The sequence below is a fragment of the Oryctolagus cuniculus genome, chromosome 17 (assembly GCF_964237555.1).
Source record: "Oryctolagus cuniculus chromosome 17, mOryCun1.1, whole genome shotgun sequence".
In the NCBI taxonomy this organism is placed as follows: Eukaryota; Metazoa; Chordata; class Mammalia; order Lagomorpha; family Leporidae; genus Oryctolagus; species Oryctolagus cuniculus.
This window is the reverse complement of record NC_091448.1, coordinates 46,963,014-46,980,279: the sequence shown is the minus strand read 5'-3', so window position 1 is coordinate 46,980,279 and position 17,266 is coordinate 46,963,014. Positions and strand designations below refer to the sequence as shown.

The following is a 17,266-nucleotide window of genomic DNA, read 5'->3' as shown; positions in this document are numbered from 1 at the left end:
GAGCCTCTGCTGCCCTCCAAGGTGCATTCACAGAGAGCTGGATTGGAAGTGGAGCAGGCAGGACTTGAACTGGTGCCTGTATGGAATGTTGATGTTGCAGGTGGTGACTTTGCGTGCTAGGCCACAGCACCGGCCCCTTCCTTTCTTTTTCTTTTTCTTTCTTTCTTTTTTTTTTTTTTTTGTAATGCTTTTTACTTTTCAATAAACATGATTCCCTAGCCTATGGTGTTGGCCTGATAACTAGGGACTGGCTCTTCCCCATCCTTACCCGCCTTGGAGCCAGTGCCATCCCTCTCCCCCTCTTTATAAGTTTTTAAAAAAACTGAGATGGGGCCGGCACTGTGGCATAGTGGGTAAAGCCACCATCTGCAGTGCTAGCATCCCATATGGGTGCCAGTTCAAGTCCTGGCTGCTCCACTTCTGATCCAGCTCTCTGCTATGGCCTGGGAAAACAGTAGAAGATGGCCCCAGTCCTTGGGCCCCTGCACTCGCATGGGAGACCCGGAAAAGGCTCCTGGCTTCAGATTGACACAGCTCCGGCCGTTGCAGCCAACTGGGGAGTGACCCAGTGGTTGGAAGACCTCTCTCTCTTTCTCTCTCTCTCTCTCTCTCTCTCTCTCTCTCTCTCTCTCTCTGCCTCTCTCTGCCTCTCCTTCTTTCTATGTGTAACTCTGACTTTCAAATAAATAAATAAATCTTTAAAAAAATAGGGCCGGCGCCGCGGCTCACTAGGCTAATCCTCCGCCTAGCGGCGCCGGCACACCGGGTTCTAGTCCCGGTTGGGGCGCCGGATTCTGTCCCGGTTGCCCCTCTTCCAGGCCAGCTCTCTGCTGTGGCCAGGGAGTGCAGTGGAGGATGGCCCAGGTGCTTGTGCCCTGCACCCCATGGGAGACCAGGATAAGTACCTGGCTCCTGGCTCTTGGCTCCTGCCATCGGATCAGCACGGTGCCGGCCGCGGCGGCCATTGGAGGGTGAACCAACGGCAAAGGAAGACCTTTCTCTCTGTCTCTCTCTCTCACTGTCCACTCTGCCTGTCAAAAAATAATAAATAAATAAATAAATAAATAAATAAAAATAAAAAATAGCAACTTAGAATAAGCTCCCATCTACAGGTTCATTCCCCAAATGACTGCAACAGTTGGGACTGGATTAGGACTGAAGCCAGAAGCCAGGGACTTAATTCAGATCTCCCATGTTAAATGGCAGGCACGAATCACTTGAGCTATCCATGCTGCTTCCCAGGGTCTGTGTTAATAGGAAGCTGGAGTCAAGAGCCAAAGCTAGGAATCAAAGCCGGGTACTATCATATGGGATACGGGTGTCTTAACTGTTAGGCCAGACATCCAGCCGCCTTTTTACCTTTTAATTGAGGAATAGAATCCTTTGGCAAAGTATACAAGTAAAGGAAAGGCAGAGAGAGAGATATTCCGCTGGTTCATTCCTCAGTTGGCCGCGATGGCCGGAGCTGTGCTGATCCAAAGCCAGGAGCCAGGAGCTTCTTCCTGGTCTCCCACGTGGATGCAGAGGCCCAAGGACTTGGGTCATCTTCTACTGCTTTCCCAGGCCATGGCAGAGAGCTGGATTGGTAGTGGAGCAGCCAGGACTCAAACCAGTGCCCATATGGGATGCCGGCACTGCAGGCAGCAGCTTTACCTGCTACGCCACAGTGCTGGCCCCCTTCTGTCCTATTATTAAAAATACAGTTCAGTGAGTTTATATGGATGTATACCTGTGACAGTGAAAACCATCCAGATGAGAGAATAGGACATTTCTAGCACTCCAGAATGTTTCCTCATGTCCCTTGTGTGTATTTTCATATGGATGAAATAATGGAATTCAAATATGGCAGACAGAAAGCATGTTAAGGACTGAGGTTGTCAGGTGAACTTCTTCAGAGAAATCTGGAAGGAGCCTAAGTGACAGTTTAGATTTTGATAGGAGCAAACACTTGCTCTCAAATATTTTTTTCTTTCTCTCTTTTTTTTAAAGATTGATTTAGTTTTTTGAAAGATAGAGTTACATAGAGAGAGATCTACCATCCAGTGGTTCACTGCCCAAATGGCTGTAATGGCCAAGGGCTGTGCCAGGCTGGAGCCAGGAGCTTCTTCATTGTCTCCCACATGGGTGCAGAGGCCCAGGGACTTGGGCCATCTGCTGCTGCTTCCCAGGCACATTAGCAGGAAACTGGATTGGAAGTGGAGTGCCTGGGACTCAAACCAGTGCCCATATGGGATGCTGGCACGGTGGGCCCCACTTAACCTGTTGCACCGCAGCGCCAGCCCCTTTTCTCTAATGAAGGTTGGAGACTTCAGTTGTCTTGAATGCAGTTACCAGATATCATGCACAATGGGTGTGTGTGTGTGAGAGAGAAGGAGGGAGTGTCAGAGGTCATCACAGGGACTGTTATTAAGCCTAGCTTTTTGCAACACTAAGATTTTTTAAAAGGGAATTAGTGAGATAAAGTCTGCAAACAAGGGTTGGAGGTAAAGGAGTAAATCTTTTAGATTATCTTTGTTAATAAGCAAAACTTTACTTTGATGTCTTATCTTTGTCATACTTCCCTGCTTGGATGTCAGGAGCTTTGATTTGGAAACTTGCTGGGAATGAATGGAACCCTGCTGCTGAAGGCCTGCTTGCCAGAGTGAGCATGCGCATAGCCTCCCCTCTCCTCTCTGCAAGCTGCTGCTGTATCTCATCCTCTTATTTTATTTCTTGTTTCCCCGTTTTCCCTATTTCTATGTGGTGGACCCCTTTTCTCAGCATCCTGTGATCCTGTGAGCACTTGAGGCCTCTGGTTTTCAGATGGTTCTTTAGGAAACTGCAGACAGGCCAGTAGGCAGGCTGTTTCCTCTGTGAGTGAGATCAAACTGGTTCTTGGGGCCAGCATTGTGGCTTAACAGGTTAAGCTGCTGCCTGCAACTCTGGCATCTCACATGGGTGCTGCAAGTGGAGCAACCAGCTCAAACCGGCACCCAAATGGGATGCCTGCACTGCAGACTGTGGCTCAGCCTGCTGTGCCACAGAGCTAGTCCCCAACATTTATTTCTTAATATCAGCTAATATTCAGTCCCTGTCTAATTTTATGTGACTCTCAAATGTGTTTTTCCAACCGGTTTGCTTAAATCAAAAAACAAGTTTGCAGGGCTGGTGCTGTGGCATAGAAGGTTGAGCCTCTGCCCTGATTGCCTGGCATCCATATGGGTGCCCATTCAAGTGCCAGCTGCTCCACTTCTGATCCAGCTCCCTGATAGTGTGCCTGGGAAAACAGTGGAAGACGACCCAAGTGCTTGGGTCCTTGCACCGATGTGGGAGACCCGGAGGAAGCTCCTGGCTCCTGGCTTCATCTTGAACCAGCCCCAGCCATTGTAGCCATTTAGGGAAAGAATCAGCAGATGGAAGATATCGCTTGCTCGCTCGCTCCCTTCCTTCCTCCTTCCCTCCCTCCCTCTATCTATAACCCTGCCCTTTTTAAAATTAATTTTCACAATGATTTATTTGAAAAGCAGAGAGCTGGATTGAAAGTAGAGCAGTCAGAACCCAAACCAGCACTCATATGGGATGCTGCCCTCACAGGTGATGGCTTTACCCGTTGTGCCACAACACTGGCCCCATAATTCTGCCTTTGAAATAAATAAAATAAATTTTTAAAAAACAAAACAAAACACTTGTTCTAGAGGAGGTCCTGGGCCCGGACTTGAGTTGGCTTTGGCTAGTAGTTGGCTTGGAGACATGCTTAGAGACCCACTAGGACCCTCTGATCATAATTGGAAAGTTGCTGGTATGGTAAAAAGAACAGGAGTAGGCTTTGAAGCCATCATTTTGGGCTCAAATCCCAGCCCTCGCTGACTGTAACCTCAGGTATATCATGTTAGTGCTCTGAACCTGTGTTTCTCATCTGTAAAATTAAAACGATTCTCTCCCTGCAAGGTTATTATGAGGATTAGAAAATAATTTATATCCAGTGTCTTTATTGTACTCTGTTATAAAAAGTTTGACAAGTAGTTATTGATTTAATAAAGTGAACAGTTAATGCTTAGAATGCCCACAGCTCAACAGGTTGATAATCAGGGAGTGGTCATGGGGTTCTCAGGCCAGTGATGTCTGGGCCTTATCAGGGTTCATTGTTTTCCCTAAGGGACTAACCATGTTTTCAGTTTCCTAGCAGGAAGCTGTATTTATATTTTGTATTTGATGTGGCAACAAGAGACCTTTTATAAACTGAGGCAAAAATACAATAGTTGGGGTTTTTGTTCATTTGTTTTTTGGTGTTTGTTTTTTTGTCCTCTCATTGGATACTGAGCAGATGTCAGTTGACCTTGGGGGAGCAGCAAGTCCTGCCAGTGGATGGTGGAATGGGGCAGGAGTTAGGAGGCAGTGGCCTATCAAGTAGCTTTTTTATAAGGAGGAGTGAGATCTGTAGGGCTCTGATGGCATTGGGAAGGGGCTTGTCTTGGTTGGAGGATAGTAGGAACACTTCATTTCTGGGGCCAAGTCAAGCGTGTTGGCCATGATCTCCTTCTACTGAAGGAGCCCTAGCAGGCCAGGCTGGGTGTGAGAGAGTGGGCTGGCAGATGGTGCTGCCACTCCGTGCCAGGGAGGGGACAAGGCTGCCCTAAGAAGCTGAGGGTAGTGGCTACAGAGAAAAGGCATGTTAGCTCATTACGCTGGTGTTGCTCATCCAGAGGCACTTGAGATTGCTGCAGAGTGTAATTTCCTGGGATCCTGTCTACTTTCTGTAATTCTCTGTGTTTTCCTTCACTGCTTAAAACACCTCTTCCTTCTGCCTACATTAACCACAAGTAATCAGCCTGGGGGCTGGGGCTGGGAGGTAGGGAGTAGCTGTTTCTGCAACAGCAGCCCTAGAGCAATCGTGTGGGCAGGGTGTGCCTAGCCAGAGAATGGAGTTGTTTAGCTTGCCTTCTTTACCGGAAATAAAGTGCTCTCCTTATTCTCCTCCTGCAGGTCGGTGAGCTGGTAAAGGTTACGAAGATTAATGTGAGTGGTCAGTGGGAAGGGGAGTGTAATGGCAAACGAGGTCACTTCCCATTCACACATGTCCGTCTGCTGGATCAACAGAATCCTGATGAGGACTTCAGCTGAGTATAGCGCAACAGTTTTGCTGACAGATGGGAACAATCTTTTTTTTTCCAACTGCCATCTATACAATTTTGTTACAGGTGTCAAAAGCAGTCTAGTTTATATAAGCATTCTGTTATTACCTGTGATCTTTCTTAGACTGAACTACTCCATTCCTAGCCTTATTTACCATATTCAGGGTACGAAACTGGAGGGCTTATGTGTTAACTTCTGAATTGGCAATTGTAGGTGGTAGCAGCCATCCATGCCTGTGTGTGTTGGAAGGGATAGGGGTATTGCCTCCTTTCTCTCAGGCAGCGCAGATCAACCTGTGGAAAATGATGGACAGCGAGGAGTGTTCACACTGCTTACCCTGGTTTATTCAGCAGTCTCTGCTCATTCTGAAACCATACTGTCAAACGGCAGGAGCCTGTTGCCTTCCACCCCCATGAAGTAATCATGCACCGTGTGAATAGTGCCCAGTGGGATTGCGTTTTCATTCATGGACCGTGACCATTGTGTGACTCATTCTGACATTTCAGATCTGAGAACTCTGAGAACACTACTGGAGGCATTTGTCTTCCTTCCTAGTCAATGCTTCATACTTTTTCTTGGGATTCCTTCAGCTCCTGTCATTCTTTTTCTGACTACAGATAGGTTAATTCTCAAGATGAGTGTGCTTTTTCCTTCCCAAGGAGAAGCAGGGTGCGCAGAGCACTCGAGGCGGCGCGTAGCTGTAAGCCAGCGTTGGACTCACTGAGCGCACAGCCAGTCTCCTGGCCCTCTGCCTTCCCTCAAGGGCTCCTGGTGTGCTCACTCTGCTGCAGCAGCTACATAGGCTCCCGGCTGGTGGAAAGCAGGGCCGTTTATCCTGAGTGGCAGTATTCTATTCAGATTGGAACTCTCAAGTTCTGCTTGGAGTAGAAGGACCAATTACTTAGAATATTCCATGGAAGGTTTGGGGGCCAAATTCTGCCCTCTGCATTGTGTGCAGCTTATGTAAACATGAAGTTAGAGCTACATGAATTTGGGGGTAGGGTTAGCGCTTTGAAAAATGTTTGAACCAATCATGAATTACTTATGTATTATTCATTTCACATGGCCAGAATACTTCTTGAAATACGTCACATTATAAACTGCCTTCATTTTCGACTCTTTTTGTTTTTGTTCAGGTTTGGTTTATAGACTTTTAAATATGGAATGGTTTAATGGGGTCAGATGCTCCAAAGAACAGACTATGAGACCAAAAATGATTCAGGCTACTTAGACTGCCACGTGAAACATTAAAAGTTAGTTCCCAGTCTATAAAGGCACTTCCTGGTCTGTGGTGTGGTGTGACCAGTAGAAACACCTTATACTTTGCTTTGGACCTCATTTTAGAAAAATCATGTACCTTTCTAATTGTCCTGTGTAGGTTAGTATGATGAATTTGCATTTTTTGAACAAACACAAAATGATGGTGACCCAGTGGCCAGCACATTGTCTGGAACACAGCCAGTGTCAGGTGTTGGTGTGAGTGGATGAAGGGGATGCGGAAGCTCATTACATGGCACAGGGAAGCCAGCGGGCACAGGATCACACGCAGTACCACAAGGAGACTAATGAGATAGATGACGCTAATTTATTTTTACCTCACACTAAGGTAATGCTTGATAAAGACATTCATATTCAGCTGTTAAAGCGTTAGCACAGTGCTATGCACACGGTGGGTGCTCAGTAATGTCGAGGGAACAGATTTGCAATACTAGACATAATTCCATCTGACTACTTTGTTAAATTTTCATTTAGAGCATAAATACTGTAAAATCTAAATACACATTAAGTCTTGTTTTCATGAAAGTATGGCATCTAAAATATTTGTAGAAAAACTTTGTCACAACTGATTTGAATGTTTGTATTTTCTTTTGTCTTTGGTATTGGCCTGTAATATCCTTTTCATCGTATGTGATATTAGTGGGACACGCAACTCTACCCAAATCATGAGACTTTCTCAATGATCAGTTGTACGGAGCCATTACATGAACTCTTGGGTTGGATTTGGCTGTGTGTGGCGGTTATTGGACCTCGAGAAATCAAAGGACTTCTTATTAGTATCTTCCCCCAAAAGCAGATGCTAGACTCCTGTTCAAGTGCATATGTACATTGCCACAGAGCAAAGTAAACTGAAATTGGCTGCTATATTTTATATAATCACTTCTGCAAAGCCCATTTTTTTGGATACTAATATTTGACATGGTTAATTCTTATTAATTTGTTGGGATTGTTTATTGTTAATAATGCAAATAGATAATTTTTAATTATCCACAAGTAATATTTCACTATTAATGGTTTGAAATGGGTGACAAGCAAACCAATTTGAAATAAAATATGAACATGTGCCATTGTATTATAACACTATACACTTTCTTGACAGTTAAATTTTAAAAAGTTTTTTTTTGTAGCATGTATTGTATATGTTTATAGTATATGTAGTAAATAAAAATATGGCCAAATGCTTGGCTTGGTGATCTTTTGGAGAGAATAATCTTTCAATATTTTTCACAAAAGAGCCGACACTTTATGCCTAGGGACCAGACAGTTTGTGCGCTCAGCAGCCTGTGAGCAGTCATAATCAGATGGAGAAACGACTATACACAGTCTGTGGATGCGCATTAAAGATGGGATTAATCGTTGGTAATATTTTATAGGGTCTCCAGACGTCATGAAACACTGATTTGGGAGAAGCATAAGAAGAATCCTGAAGATCTGGAAGCTGGAGTAGTGGGGACAGATAATATCAGACTTACGCAGAAGTGGGTCTGGGTGGTATTGACACAATGAGGATGAGGTAGGGGCATGTTACACAGCAGGTGTTCAGATGTTAGCATAGGCAGCCAGTATGATTTCTCCATTTTCATGTAGGGAGCACTTGCTCAGGTAGATAGCATAGGAAGTGTGAAATAAAAAATAGATTAAACATCACTGTATGTTCTTGCTGTGCTAGCCCAATGCTTACGAAGAGACGTACACACTAGTTTGAATATATATTCCCAAAAGGAACAAGTTCTGCCAGTTACTTGCACAGTATTCTGCTTTGGACTCACTGGCCATCACTATGTCAATTCAGAGTTACACGAAGGAAATTTTTCTTAAGGGATCCAACTTTGCCATATACAAGCTTAACAACAAGATGATTTAAGTGCATCTCAATGGGATTTATCAATAAAGAATTAACTGCCAGGGTGGCTGTGGTGCATCGACTTATGCTTCTGTCTCATTTCAGAGTGCTGGGGTTCAGGTCCCACCTCTGCTTTCAGTCCCGCTTACAGCTGATGCCCTGGGAGGCAGCAGATGATGGCTCAAGTACTTGGGTTCCTACAGCCCCCACGGGAGATTCAGATTACCTTCCTGGCTTGTCACTTCAGCCTGGCCCAACTGCAGCTGTTATGGGCATTTGGGGAGTGAAACAGTGAGGAGATAGATGATTCTCTCTCTCTCTCTCTCTCTCTCTCTCTCTCTCTCTCTCTCTCTCCTACCTTAAAATGGACAGAAATGTAAAAATAAATGGCCAGTGCTGTGGCATAGGGGATTGGGCCTCTGCCTGTGGTACTGCCATCCCATGAAGGCACTGGTTCAAGTCTTGGCTGCTCTACTTCCCCTCCAGCTCCCTGCTCATGCGTCTGGGAAGTCACTGGAGGATGGTCTGGGTACTTGGGCCCCTGAGTCCATGTAGGAGACTGGGAGGAAACTCCTGGCTCCTGGCTCCGGCCTGGCCCAGCCGTGTCCGTCGCAGCCATTTGGGGAGTGAACCAGCAGATGGATGATCTCTCTCCTCTCTCTGTCTTGCCTGCTTTTCAAATAAATAAATCTTTTAAAAAACAAACTGCCAAAATCCTGTTTTAGCGAGATTTTAATGTTGGTTTCTGTATAATCTGAGGTGGTTATTCCGAGTTCCAAGCTAAGATTTTGTGATCTTCACCTTCAGATGAAGTTTCTGCGGAGGGCGCCTCCAAATACGAAAATAGTTAGGAGCGGGAAGCGAAGAAGGCGGCGCTCTCTTGCCATTCTCGTGCGGAAGACGAGGTAGGGCAGTGAGAGCCCTGCTGGAGCTGCTTCAGGGATGCAGGGGGAAGTGAATGCAAGGTACGTGCACACCCAGATGGCTGTTGTCCAAAGGGACGTTCTGTGTCTGGTCATCCTGATGTACTTGGATTTCAGACCTGTACTGAATCCTAGCAAAGTGGGCACTTTAGTGTTGACTAAGCAGGCAAGCCGGGGTGGGTTGAGCTTTTCTGTCCTGCTTCAGAATGGGGGTTTTAGACATGGTAGCTTTCTAGATGGAAAAGAGAGTTGCGGGAGGGTATTAAACCCATGGAGGTGCATTGCTTCAGGACACTCCATGTTCTTTTTGGTTCCCTGGCTTCATTCCAAGGGGGTCGTGGCTGCTGCAAGGTTCCGCTCAGCAGCCAAGGAGCTGGGCAAGTGGAGTCCCGAAGTGAGGTCTCAGGTGGGCTGCAGCGTGCGCCTTGGTGCTGGGAGCCGTCTGCAGAGAGGAGAGAAGGCGGTGCGGGGTAGGTAGGGTGCAGGAATGCTGCTGGATACCTCTGGGCTACCCTAGGGTTGTGTGTAGCCCAGGTGGAGCTGCTTGAGTCGCTCTGGCCTTTGTGTGCATTTCTCTACTGCTTGGGTGCTGCTTTACACTTCTCCCAGGCCTCCACAGGTGCCCAAGGTCCCGTAGCTGGGTGCCCTCTCCAAGCCTTGACTGCCTGGGCAGATGTTAACACAGTGTCCAGACATTGCCCTACAGGGGGGTTACAGCAACCCGGACTCCATCAATTTCTAACCAGTTGTATTGAGATAGTATCACATGAATCAGAAGATAAACCTCAGTGCCAGAGAAAGGTGCTGCTTGAAACATGAAGTGTTTTGTCATCATCAACAGAGAGTTCAACAGCCAGCGCCGCAGCTCACTAGGTTAATCCTCTGCCTGCAGCACCGGCACACCGGGTTCTAATCCCGGTCAGGGCGCCGGTTCTGTCCCTGGTGCTCCTCTTCCAGTCCAGCTCTCTGCTGTGGCCCAGGAAGGCAGTGGAGGATGGCCCAAGTGCTTGGGCCCTGCACCCACATGGGAGACTGGGGCGGCGGGGGGAAGTACCTGGCTCCTGGCTTTGGATCGGCACAGCGCCGGCCATAGCAGCCATTTGGGGGGTGAACCAACGGAAGGAAGACCTTTCTCTCTGTCTCTCCCTTTCACTGTCTAACTCTGCCTGTCAAAAAAAAAAGTTCAACTCTGTATTTTGTGGCACTTTACCTGTTGGGGCTAACAGAGTGCTTCAGCAGCTTAAGAATTTTATTTTATTTTTTTTAATAGTTTTTTTTTTAAGATTTTTTATTTATTTATTTGACAGGTAGAGTTCCAGACAGTGAGAGGGAGAGACAGAAAGGTCTTCTTTCCATTGGTTCACCCCCCAAATGGCCGCTATGGCCAGCACACTGTGCCAATCCGAAGCCTGGAGCCAGGTGCTTCTCCTGGTCTCCCATGGGGTGCAGGGCCCAAGCATTTGGGCCATCCTCCACTGCCTTCCCGGGCCACAGTAGAGAGCTGGACTGCAAGAGGAGCAACCGGGACCAGAACCCGGCACCTATATGGGATTCCGGTGCTGCAGGCGGAGGATTAACCAAGTGAGCCACAGCGCCGGCCCAGCTTAAGAATTTTAAACAAATTATGGTATTTTTATTTATTTATTTGGAAGGCAAAGCAAAAGAGATAGATGTTCCATCTGCTCTTTCCTTCCCCAAATGCCCATGTGAGTGGCTGGGGCAGCCACTGTCTGCTACCTCTGAGGACGCACATTAGCAGGAAGCTGGGTCAGCAGCAGAGACAGGACTCCGTCACAGGCATTCTGATGTGGAATGCCAGTGTTCCAAGCAGTGGCTTAATCCTGTGTATAACACCTGGCCCAAATCACAGATCTAAGCATGGTAAGAATGTAGAAAGAGGGGCCTGGCCCTGTGGCATAGTGGGCTAAGCATCTGCTTGTGGTGCTAGCATCCCATTCAGGCACCGGTTCTAGTCCCAGCTGCTCCATTTCCAATCCAGCTCTGCTATGGCCTGGGAAAGCAGTAGTAGATGGCCCACATCCTTGGGCCCCTACACTTGTGCGGGAGACCTGGATGAAGCTCCTGGCTCCTGGCTTCAGATTAGCCCAGCTCCGGCCTCTGCTTCCACTTGGGGAGTGAACCAGTGGCTAGAGGACCTCTCTCTTTGTCTTCCCTTCTCTGTGTCAGTAACTACCTCTCGAGTAAATACATACTTTTTAAAAGATTTTTACTTATTTGACAGGGTTACAGTGAGAGAGACAGAGAGAAAGGTCTTTGATCTACTGGTTCACTCCCCAAATGGATGCAGCGGCCAAAGCTGGGTGGATACGAGCCCAGGAGCTGAGAGCATCCTCCCGGTCTCCCATGCAGGTGCAGGGCCCAAGCACTTGGGCCATCTTCTACTTTCCCAGGCCAGAGCAGAGAGCTGGATTGGAAGAGGAGCAGCCTGGACCAGAACTGGTGCCCATGTGGGATGCCAGCACCACAGGCAGAGGATTAATCACAGTGCTGGCCCCAAATAAATAAAAAAATGTAGAAAGAATGGCAAGGGTTCTATCTGGGGCAGGCAGTTGATAGTGGCTAAGATTCTGCTTGGTTTACCTGCCCATGTTGGAGTACATAGGTTCAAGTTTTCTCTGCTTCCAAGTCCAGCTTCCTGCTAATGTGCACCCTAAGGAGGCAGCAGGCCCAAAGAACTTCGGTTCCTGGTTAAGGAGTTATTCAGCAAATGGAAAATCTCTGTCTCTGCCTTTCCAACAAACATTTTAAAAAGAAAGAAAACTCGTATCTTCAACCGCCACTGGGGCCTCTGGTGACTTCAGAGTAAGCATTTGACCAGGCTTGGAGCATCACTGGTATGAACCAGTGTGGTTTGTATTTCTCCTGTGTCATGTACCATTGCATGTGGCAGTGAAAACTCACTGTGTCTGGCATCGTGGTTGGCTGCCTGTTCTACACACCTCCCCCATGTCTAGCTCACCACAACGTGTCAGCCCCACCTGCAAACATTCTTTTAATGTTGATTTTCATCTACTCGAAAGGCAGAGCAACACAGAGATCTTGCATCCATTAGTTCATTCCCCAAAGGCCCGCAACAGCAGGGCCTGGGCAGACTGAAGCCAGGAGCCAGCTCCATCCAGGTTGCCCACGCGGGCCGTCTGCTCCTCCCATCAGGAAGCTGAATTGGGAGCCGAGCAGCAAGGACTTGAAATGGCACTCTCATAGGAGACGCAGGTGCCCCAAGTGACGACTTAACCCCTGCACCACCGTAGCTGTACCCTTGTCACGTTTTTATACCTCCCACTGCCATCCAGGCAGCCAGCATGTCACCCACGGACTGCATCCTGGTCATCCACGTCCCCCAGGGTGGGCTTGATCAGGGCACTCCCCTGCTGAAAGCCTTTCATAGCTCCCTCGCACGGTCCTGGGGTACAGTCCATCCGCAGCATGGCCGACACAGCTGCCTGACTCCCTTCAGCAGTCTTGCTCTCTCTGCTTCTGGCAAGCCTCTCCCATGGTGGGAACTCTGCTGCTCTCCCCCACCAGCTCGTCTTGCTCATTGTGGCTTACGTGTCCCTCTGAGGTGCCTTCCCTGAACCCCTGAGTCCCAGTGCTTGTCTCAGATGGTGCGTGTGTGATTCCTCCCAGCTCTTCCACTGAGTTAGGAGTCTGCTCCGGCGAGGCAGGAGCAGCCTCTGAATGCTGTCACTGCATCCACAGAGCCTGGCTCCCAGCAGACAGGAAATGTTTGTTGAATGAATCATGTTTTCCTCAGCAGATGTGATGCTGGGGAATATGGACCCAGCCAGTTAATTCCGCTGCTTGGTCTTGTGTCTGCTCGAAGTCCTGGTTCATTGTAGTGTTGCTCAGCGTGAAGCTGGTGTAGGAAGGTCTTGCTGTCGCAGCAGCATGGCGTGCAGAGTCTGGGTGCTTCCCAGGACTGTGATGCTGTGTTCCTTTCCCTTCCCTGCAAAAAGAGAGGTGACCTGATCTCTTAGAGGGAAGCTGTGTTCATACAAACAAAGTAATTCCCTAGTTGGATCTTAGTTTTTAGTTTTTAGCTTTAATTAAAAAAAATTTTTTTTAAATGTACTTGTTTGAAAGAAGAGTTACACAGAGCAAGAGAGAGAGAGAGAGAGGTCTTCATCCAATGGTTCACTTCCCAATTGGCCAATCTGAAGCCAAGAGCCAGGAGCCAGGAACTTCTTCCAGTCTCGCACATGAGTGCAGGGGCCCAAGGACTTGGGCCATCTTCCACTGTTTTCCCAGGCCATAGCAGAGAGCTGGATTGGAAGTGGAGCAGCCGGGTCTCGAACCAGCAGCCATATGGAATGCCAGCACTTCAGACCAGGGCATTAACCCGCTGTGCCACAGTGCCCGCTCCCAAGCTTTGATTTTTAAAAAAAAGTTTATTTATTGGAAAGGCAGAATAGAGAAGAGAGAGACAGAGATCTTCCATTCTCTGGCTCACTCCCCCAAAAGGCCAGAAGAGCCGGGGCTGGGCTAGGCCAAAGCCAGGAGCTTCATCTGAGTCTCCCACGGGGAGGAGGGCCCAGGATTTAGGACTTCTGCTGCTGCTTTCCCAGGCGCACTGACGGGGAGCTGGGTGGAGTGGAGCAGCCAGGACTTGAATTGGTGCCCCCATGGGATTCAGCCACTGCAAGTAGCACCCTAACCCACTACACCACAACGCTAGCCACTAGCGTTTTTAGATTAAAATTAATTCATTTTTATTTGAAAGAGGAGATCCAACTGCTGGTTCAGTCCTGAAATACCCACAATAGGCAGGTCTAGGCCAGGACAAAGCCAGGGTCCTGCCTTTGGGTGGCAGGAAACTTAGTACTTTGTGCCATCACCTCCCAGGATGTGCACCAGTAGGAAGGTGGAGCTAAGACTTGAACCCTGGGGCTCTCATATGGAATGCAGGATTGCAAGTTGCATCCCCCCCCCCCTTTTTCTTTTTTTTTGAGATGTATTTGAAAGGCAGAGTGAGAGAAGAGACACAGATCTTCCATCTGCTGTTTCACTCCCCAAATTCCAGCAACAGCCAGGATTCAGGAATTCCCTTCACTTGAGTGACAGGTGTCCACGCATTTGGGCCATCTTCACATGCATATTGACGGGAAGCTGGGTCAGAAGCAGAGCAGCCAGAACTCGAACCTGCACTCACATAAGGGATGCTGACCTCTGAAGTGGCAGCTTAACCCACTGTGCCACAGCACTGGACCCTCAAGCAGTGTCTCAACTGCTGTGCAAAATGCTCACCCTGAGTGTTCAGCTTGAGACACACTGTCAGGCTGAATGAGACCCATTATCAAAGATGTCAAGATTAAGTCCAGAGGCCAGCATTGTGGCATAGCGGGAAAAGCCACCTCCTGAAACACCAACATCCCATGTGGGCACCGGTTCGAGTCCCACCTGCTCTACATCCAATCCAGCTACCTTCTAATGGGCCTAGGAGAGCAGTGGAAGATGGCCCAAATGGTTGGGCCCCTGCATCCATATGGGAGACCCAGAGGAAGCTCCAGGCTCTGGACTGGCCCAGCTCTGGCCTTTGCAGCCATTTTGGGAGTAAACTAGTGGATGGAGGATCTCTCTCTGGCTTTCCTTCCGTCTATTTCTGTAACTCTGCCTTTCAAATAAATAAATCTTGTAAAAAAAAAGAGATAATGTCCAAATTATTCTGTTCTAGAATGCTTTTGTAATGGAAGTACCCTACTATGTGCCAAACACTATTCAAAATCATCACTTCTTTGCTATCATTTAGTCCTTTTGGTATTACATACCCCAATGGCAGCTACTGAAGGCAGTAGCCACCAGGCAGGGGCCTCGTGAGTTGTCTTTGTGCCTAGCAGTTAGGGCGTGAACGCGTCGTCATGTCAGAGTTTGCAGTAGAGTTGGCCTGAATCTGGGGTCCATATCCATCCAGAGCCTTAAGATAAAACACGCACAAAGGAAAAAGCCAGATCCTGACTCCAAAAGAGCAATGCAACAAGAGAAAAGAGATTTATTGAAGTTCTTTGGCCACATTTTTTCCTCCTTCTAGAATCAAATGTTTTCTCTACTTTCACTTTTTCTTCTGGATAAAAATGTGCCCCAGTTTCTCGCTTCCCTTGCTAGGCATGCCTGTGGGATTAGGTTTATGTCTGGACCAGCTTTTAGCTTCTTGTTCCTTAGCAAGCCATAAGATCAAGGGCAGTCTTTTTTGTTGTCATGGTAACTTGCATTTACATAGCGAGAACTGAGGGAAAACATTTGTTGTTTGGAATGACTTGTGGTAAATTTCATCATAGGGGAAACATAACACACCAGCTTGCTGGGCTAGCAGCTAGGATTTGGAACGACAGAAGGGACTTTTCCTGTTGGTGAGACCAATTTTAGTAAGTCCCAGTTGTTCCCAGAAAAAAGGAATGAATGTGATATTATTTCATTGTTATTGATCACATTTCCAGGAGCAATCAGGATTTTCTTCAACAAAGCTTATTCATCCAGAAGCTTTTCACGCTAGGGCATCCAGGATAGACAGAGTGGGTGGGGCAGAGAGTGCTTGCCCAAACCCATGATCTCTCCTTTCTGTTCACACCATGCAACTACATTTCCCAGCATCCCTTGCTCTTGCACACGACCATGTGACTGAGTGGCAGCCAAAGGTCTGTGTGCTGAAGTGCAGGCACTACTGGGGCCAGGCTGGTAGAAATTCCCCCGAGGGTTCTCCGTGCCCTTCCCTTCCTTATGGCTGGAAGGGAGATGACACCTAGGGCAGCCTTCATCCACTCCAGCCCTCAAAAACCACCTGCAGAAGGGCCTCTCCAGCGCAGGGACTGGTTTAGTAGCAAGAAATCAACAGCTGTTGCAAGCTTTAAAGTCTTTTTTTTTTTATTATTATTAAACACCTAAGAGTAATTGTGTATTTTTTTTTTTTTGACAGGCAGAGTGGACAGTGAGAGAAAGAGACAGAGAGAAAGGTCTTCCTTTTGCCGTTGGTTCACCCTCCAATGGCCGCCGCGGCCGGCACGCTGCGACCAGCGCACCGCGCTGATCCGAAGGTAGGAGCCAGGTACTTCTCCTGGTCTCCCATGGGGTGCAGGGCCCAAGCACTTGGGCCATCCTCCACTGCCCTCCCTGGCCACAGCAGAGAGCTGGCCTGGAAGAGGGGCAACCGGGACAGAATCCGGCGCCCCGACCGGGGCTAGAACCCGGTGTGCCGGCGCCGCTAGGTGGAGGATTAGCCTATTGAGCCGCGGCGCCAGCCAGTAATTGTGTATTAATTATAGAGTTCAACCAATAGTTTTAAGTAGAACATAAAAAATACTAAAAGGGTAAAGTATTAAGTTTTTTTTTTCTTTTTTTGGTTTGTTATATAGTTTTTTTTATTTAATAAATGTGAATTTACAAAGTGCAACTTTTGTATGGTTGTGGCTCCCCCCACCAACCTCCCTCCCTCCCGAGGCCCTCCTAAAGTCTTTTTAAAAATTTATTTTTTTAAAAGATTTATTTTACTTGTTTGAAAAAGTTACAGAGAGAAGTAGAGCGAGAGCGAGAGAGAGAGAGGTCTTCCATCCACTGGTTCACTCTTCAAATGACCGCAATAGCCAGAGCTGTGCTGACCTGAAGCCAGGAGCCAGGAACTTCTTCCGGGTCTCCCACACAGGTGCAGGGGCCCAAGGACTTGGGCCATCTTCCACTGCTTTCCCAGGCCATAGCAGAGAGCTGGATCAGAAGTGGAGTAGCAGGGACTGTTAGGAAACTGGCGAAGTTTTATCTACGACGCGATCTATACCCTGATTTACATCCTAGGCCCTAGCCACCTCCCCGCCACAGCCATTGCTGGAAGCCAGGTGGCCACATGGCCCAACCACTGTTGTCAAGCTCCACCCCCATCCTAATGGGATTCGCTGCTCCTGCTTCCCTGCCCGCCCTCTGGCAAAGTTTTAAAAGGACCTGTTCCTGAACACATGGCTCCCTCTAGCCTCCTCCTCTCTCACTCCCCTCTCTCCTCTTCCTTCTTCCTTCTTCGTCCCTCCCCTCCAGTCTGCTGCGTTTCCCCCAGTAAACCCTTTCCCTTACTCTGGTATTTGGTGTGTTTTGTGACGGCCTAACTGGGACTTGA

The 17,266-nt window shown here is 48.0% G+C and overlaps 1 protein-coding gene across 4 annotated transcripts in view; it reads left to right on the top strand.

Annotated features, from left to right (window-relative positions):
- Positions 1–17,266, top strand: part of LOC100358813 (14-3-3 protein epsilon) — a 112,658-nt gene that overhangs the window by 29,879 nt on the left and 65,513 nt on the right. For 2 of the 4 annotated variants that reach the window (XM_002718889.5, XM_008270936.4), the window contains exon 3: positions 4,963–7,568. The exons of the other annotated variants lie outside the window; for them this stretch is intronic. In XM_002718889.5, coding sequence (XP_002718935.1) covers positions 4,963–5,100 — 138 coding nt within the window. In that variant the 3' untranslated portion in view covers positions 5,101–7,568. Of the gene's footprint in view, positions 1–4,962; positions 7,569–17,266 lie in introns of those variants that run through there. 4 annotated transcript variants of the gene reach the window in all.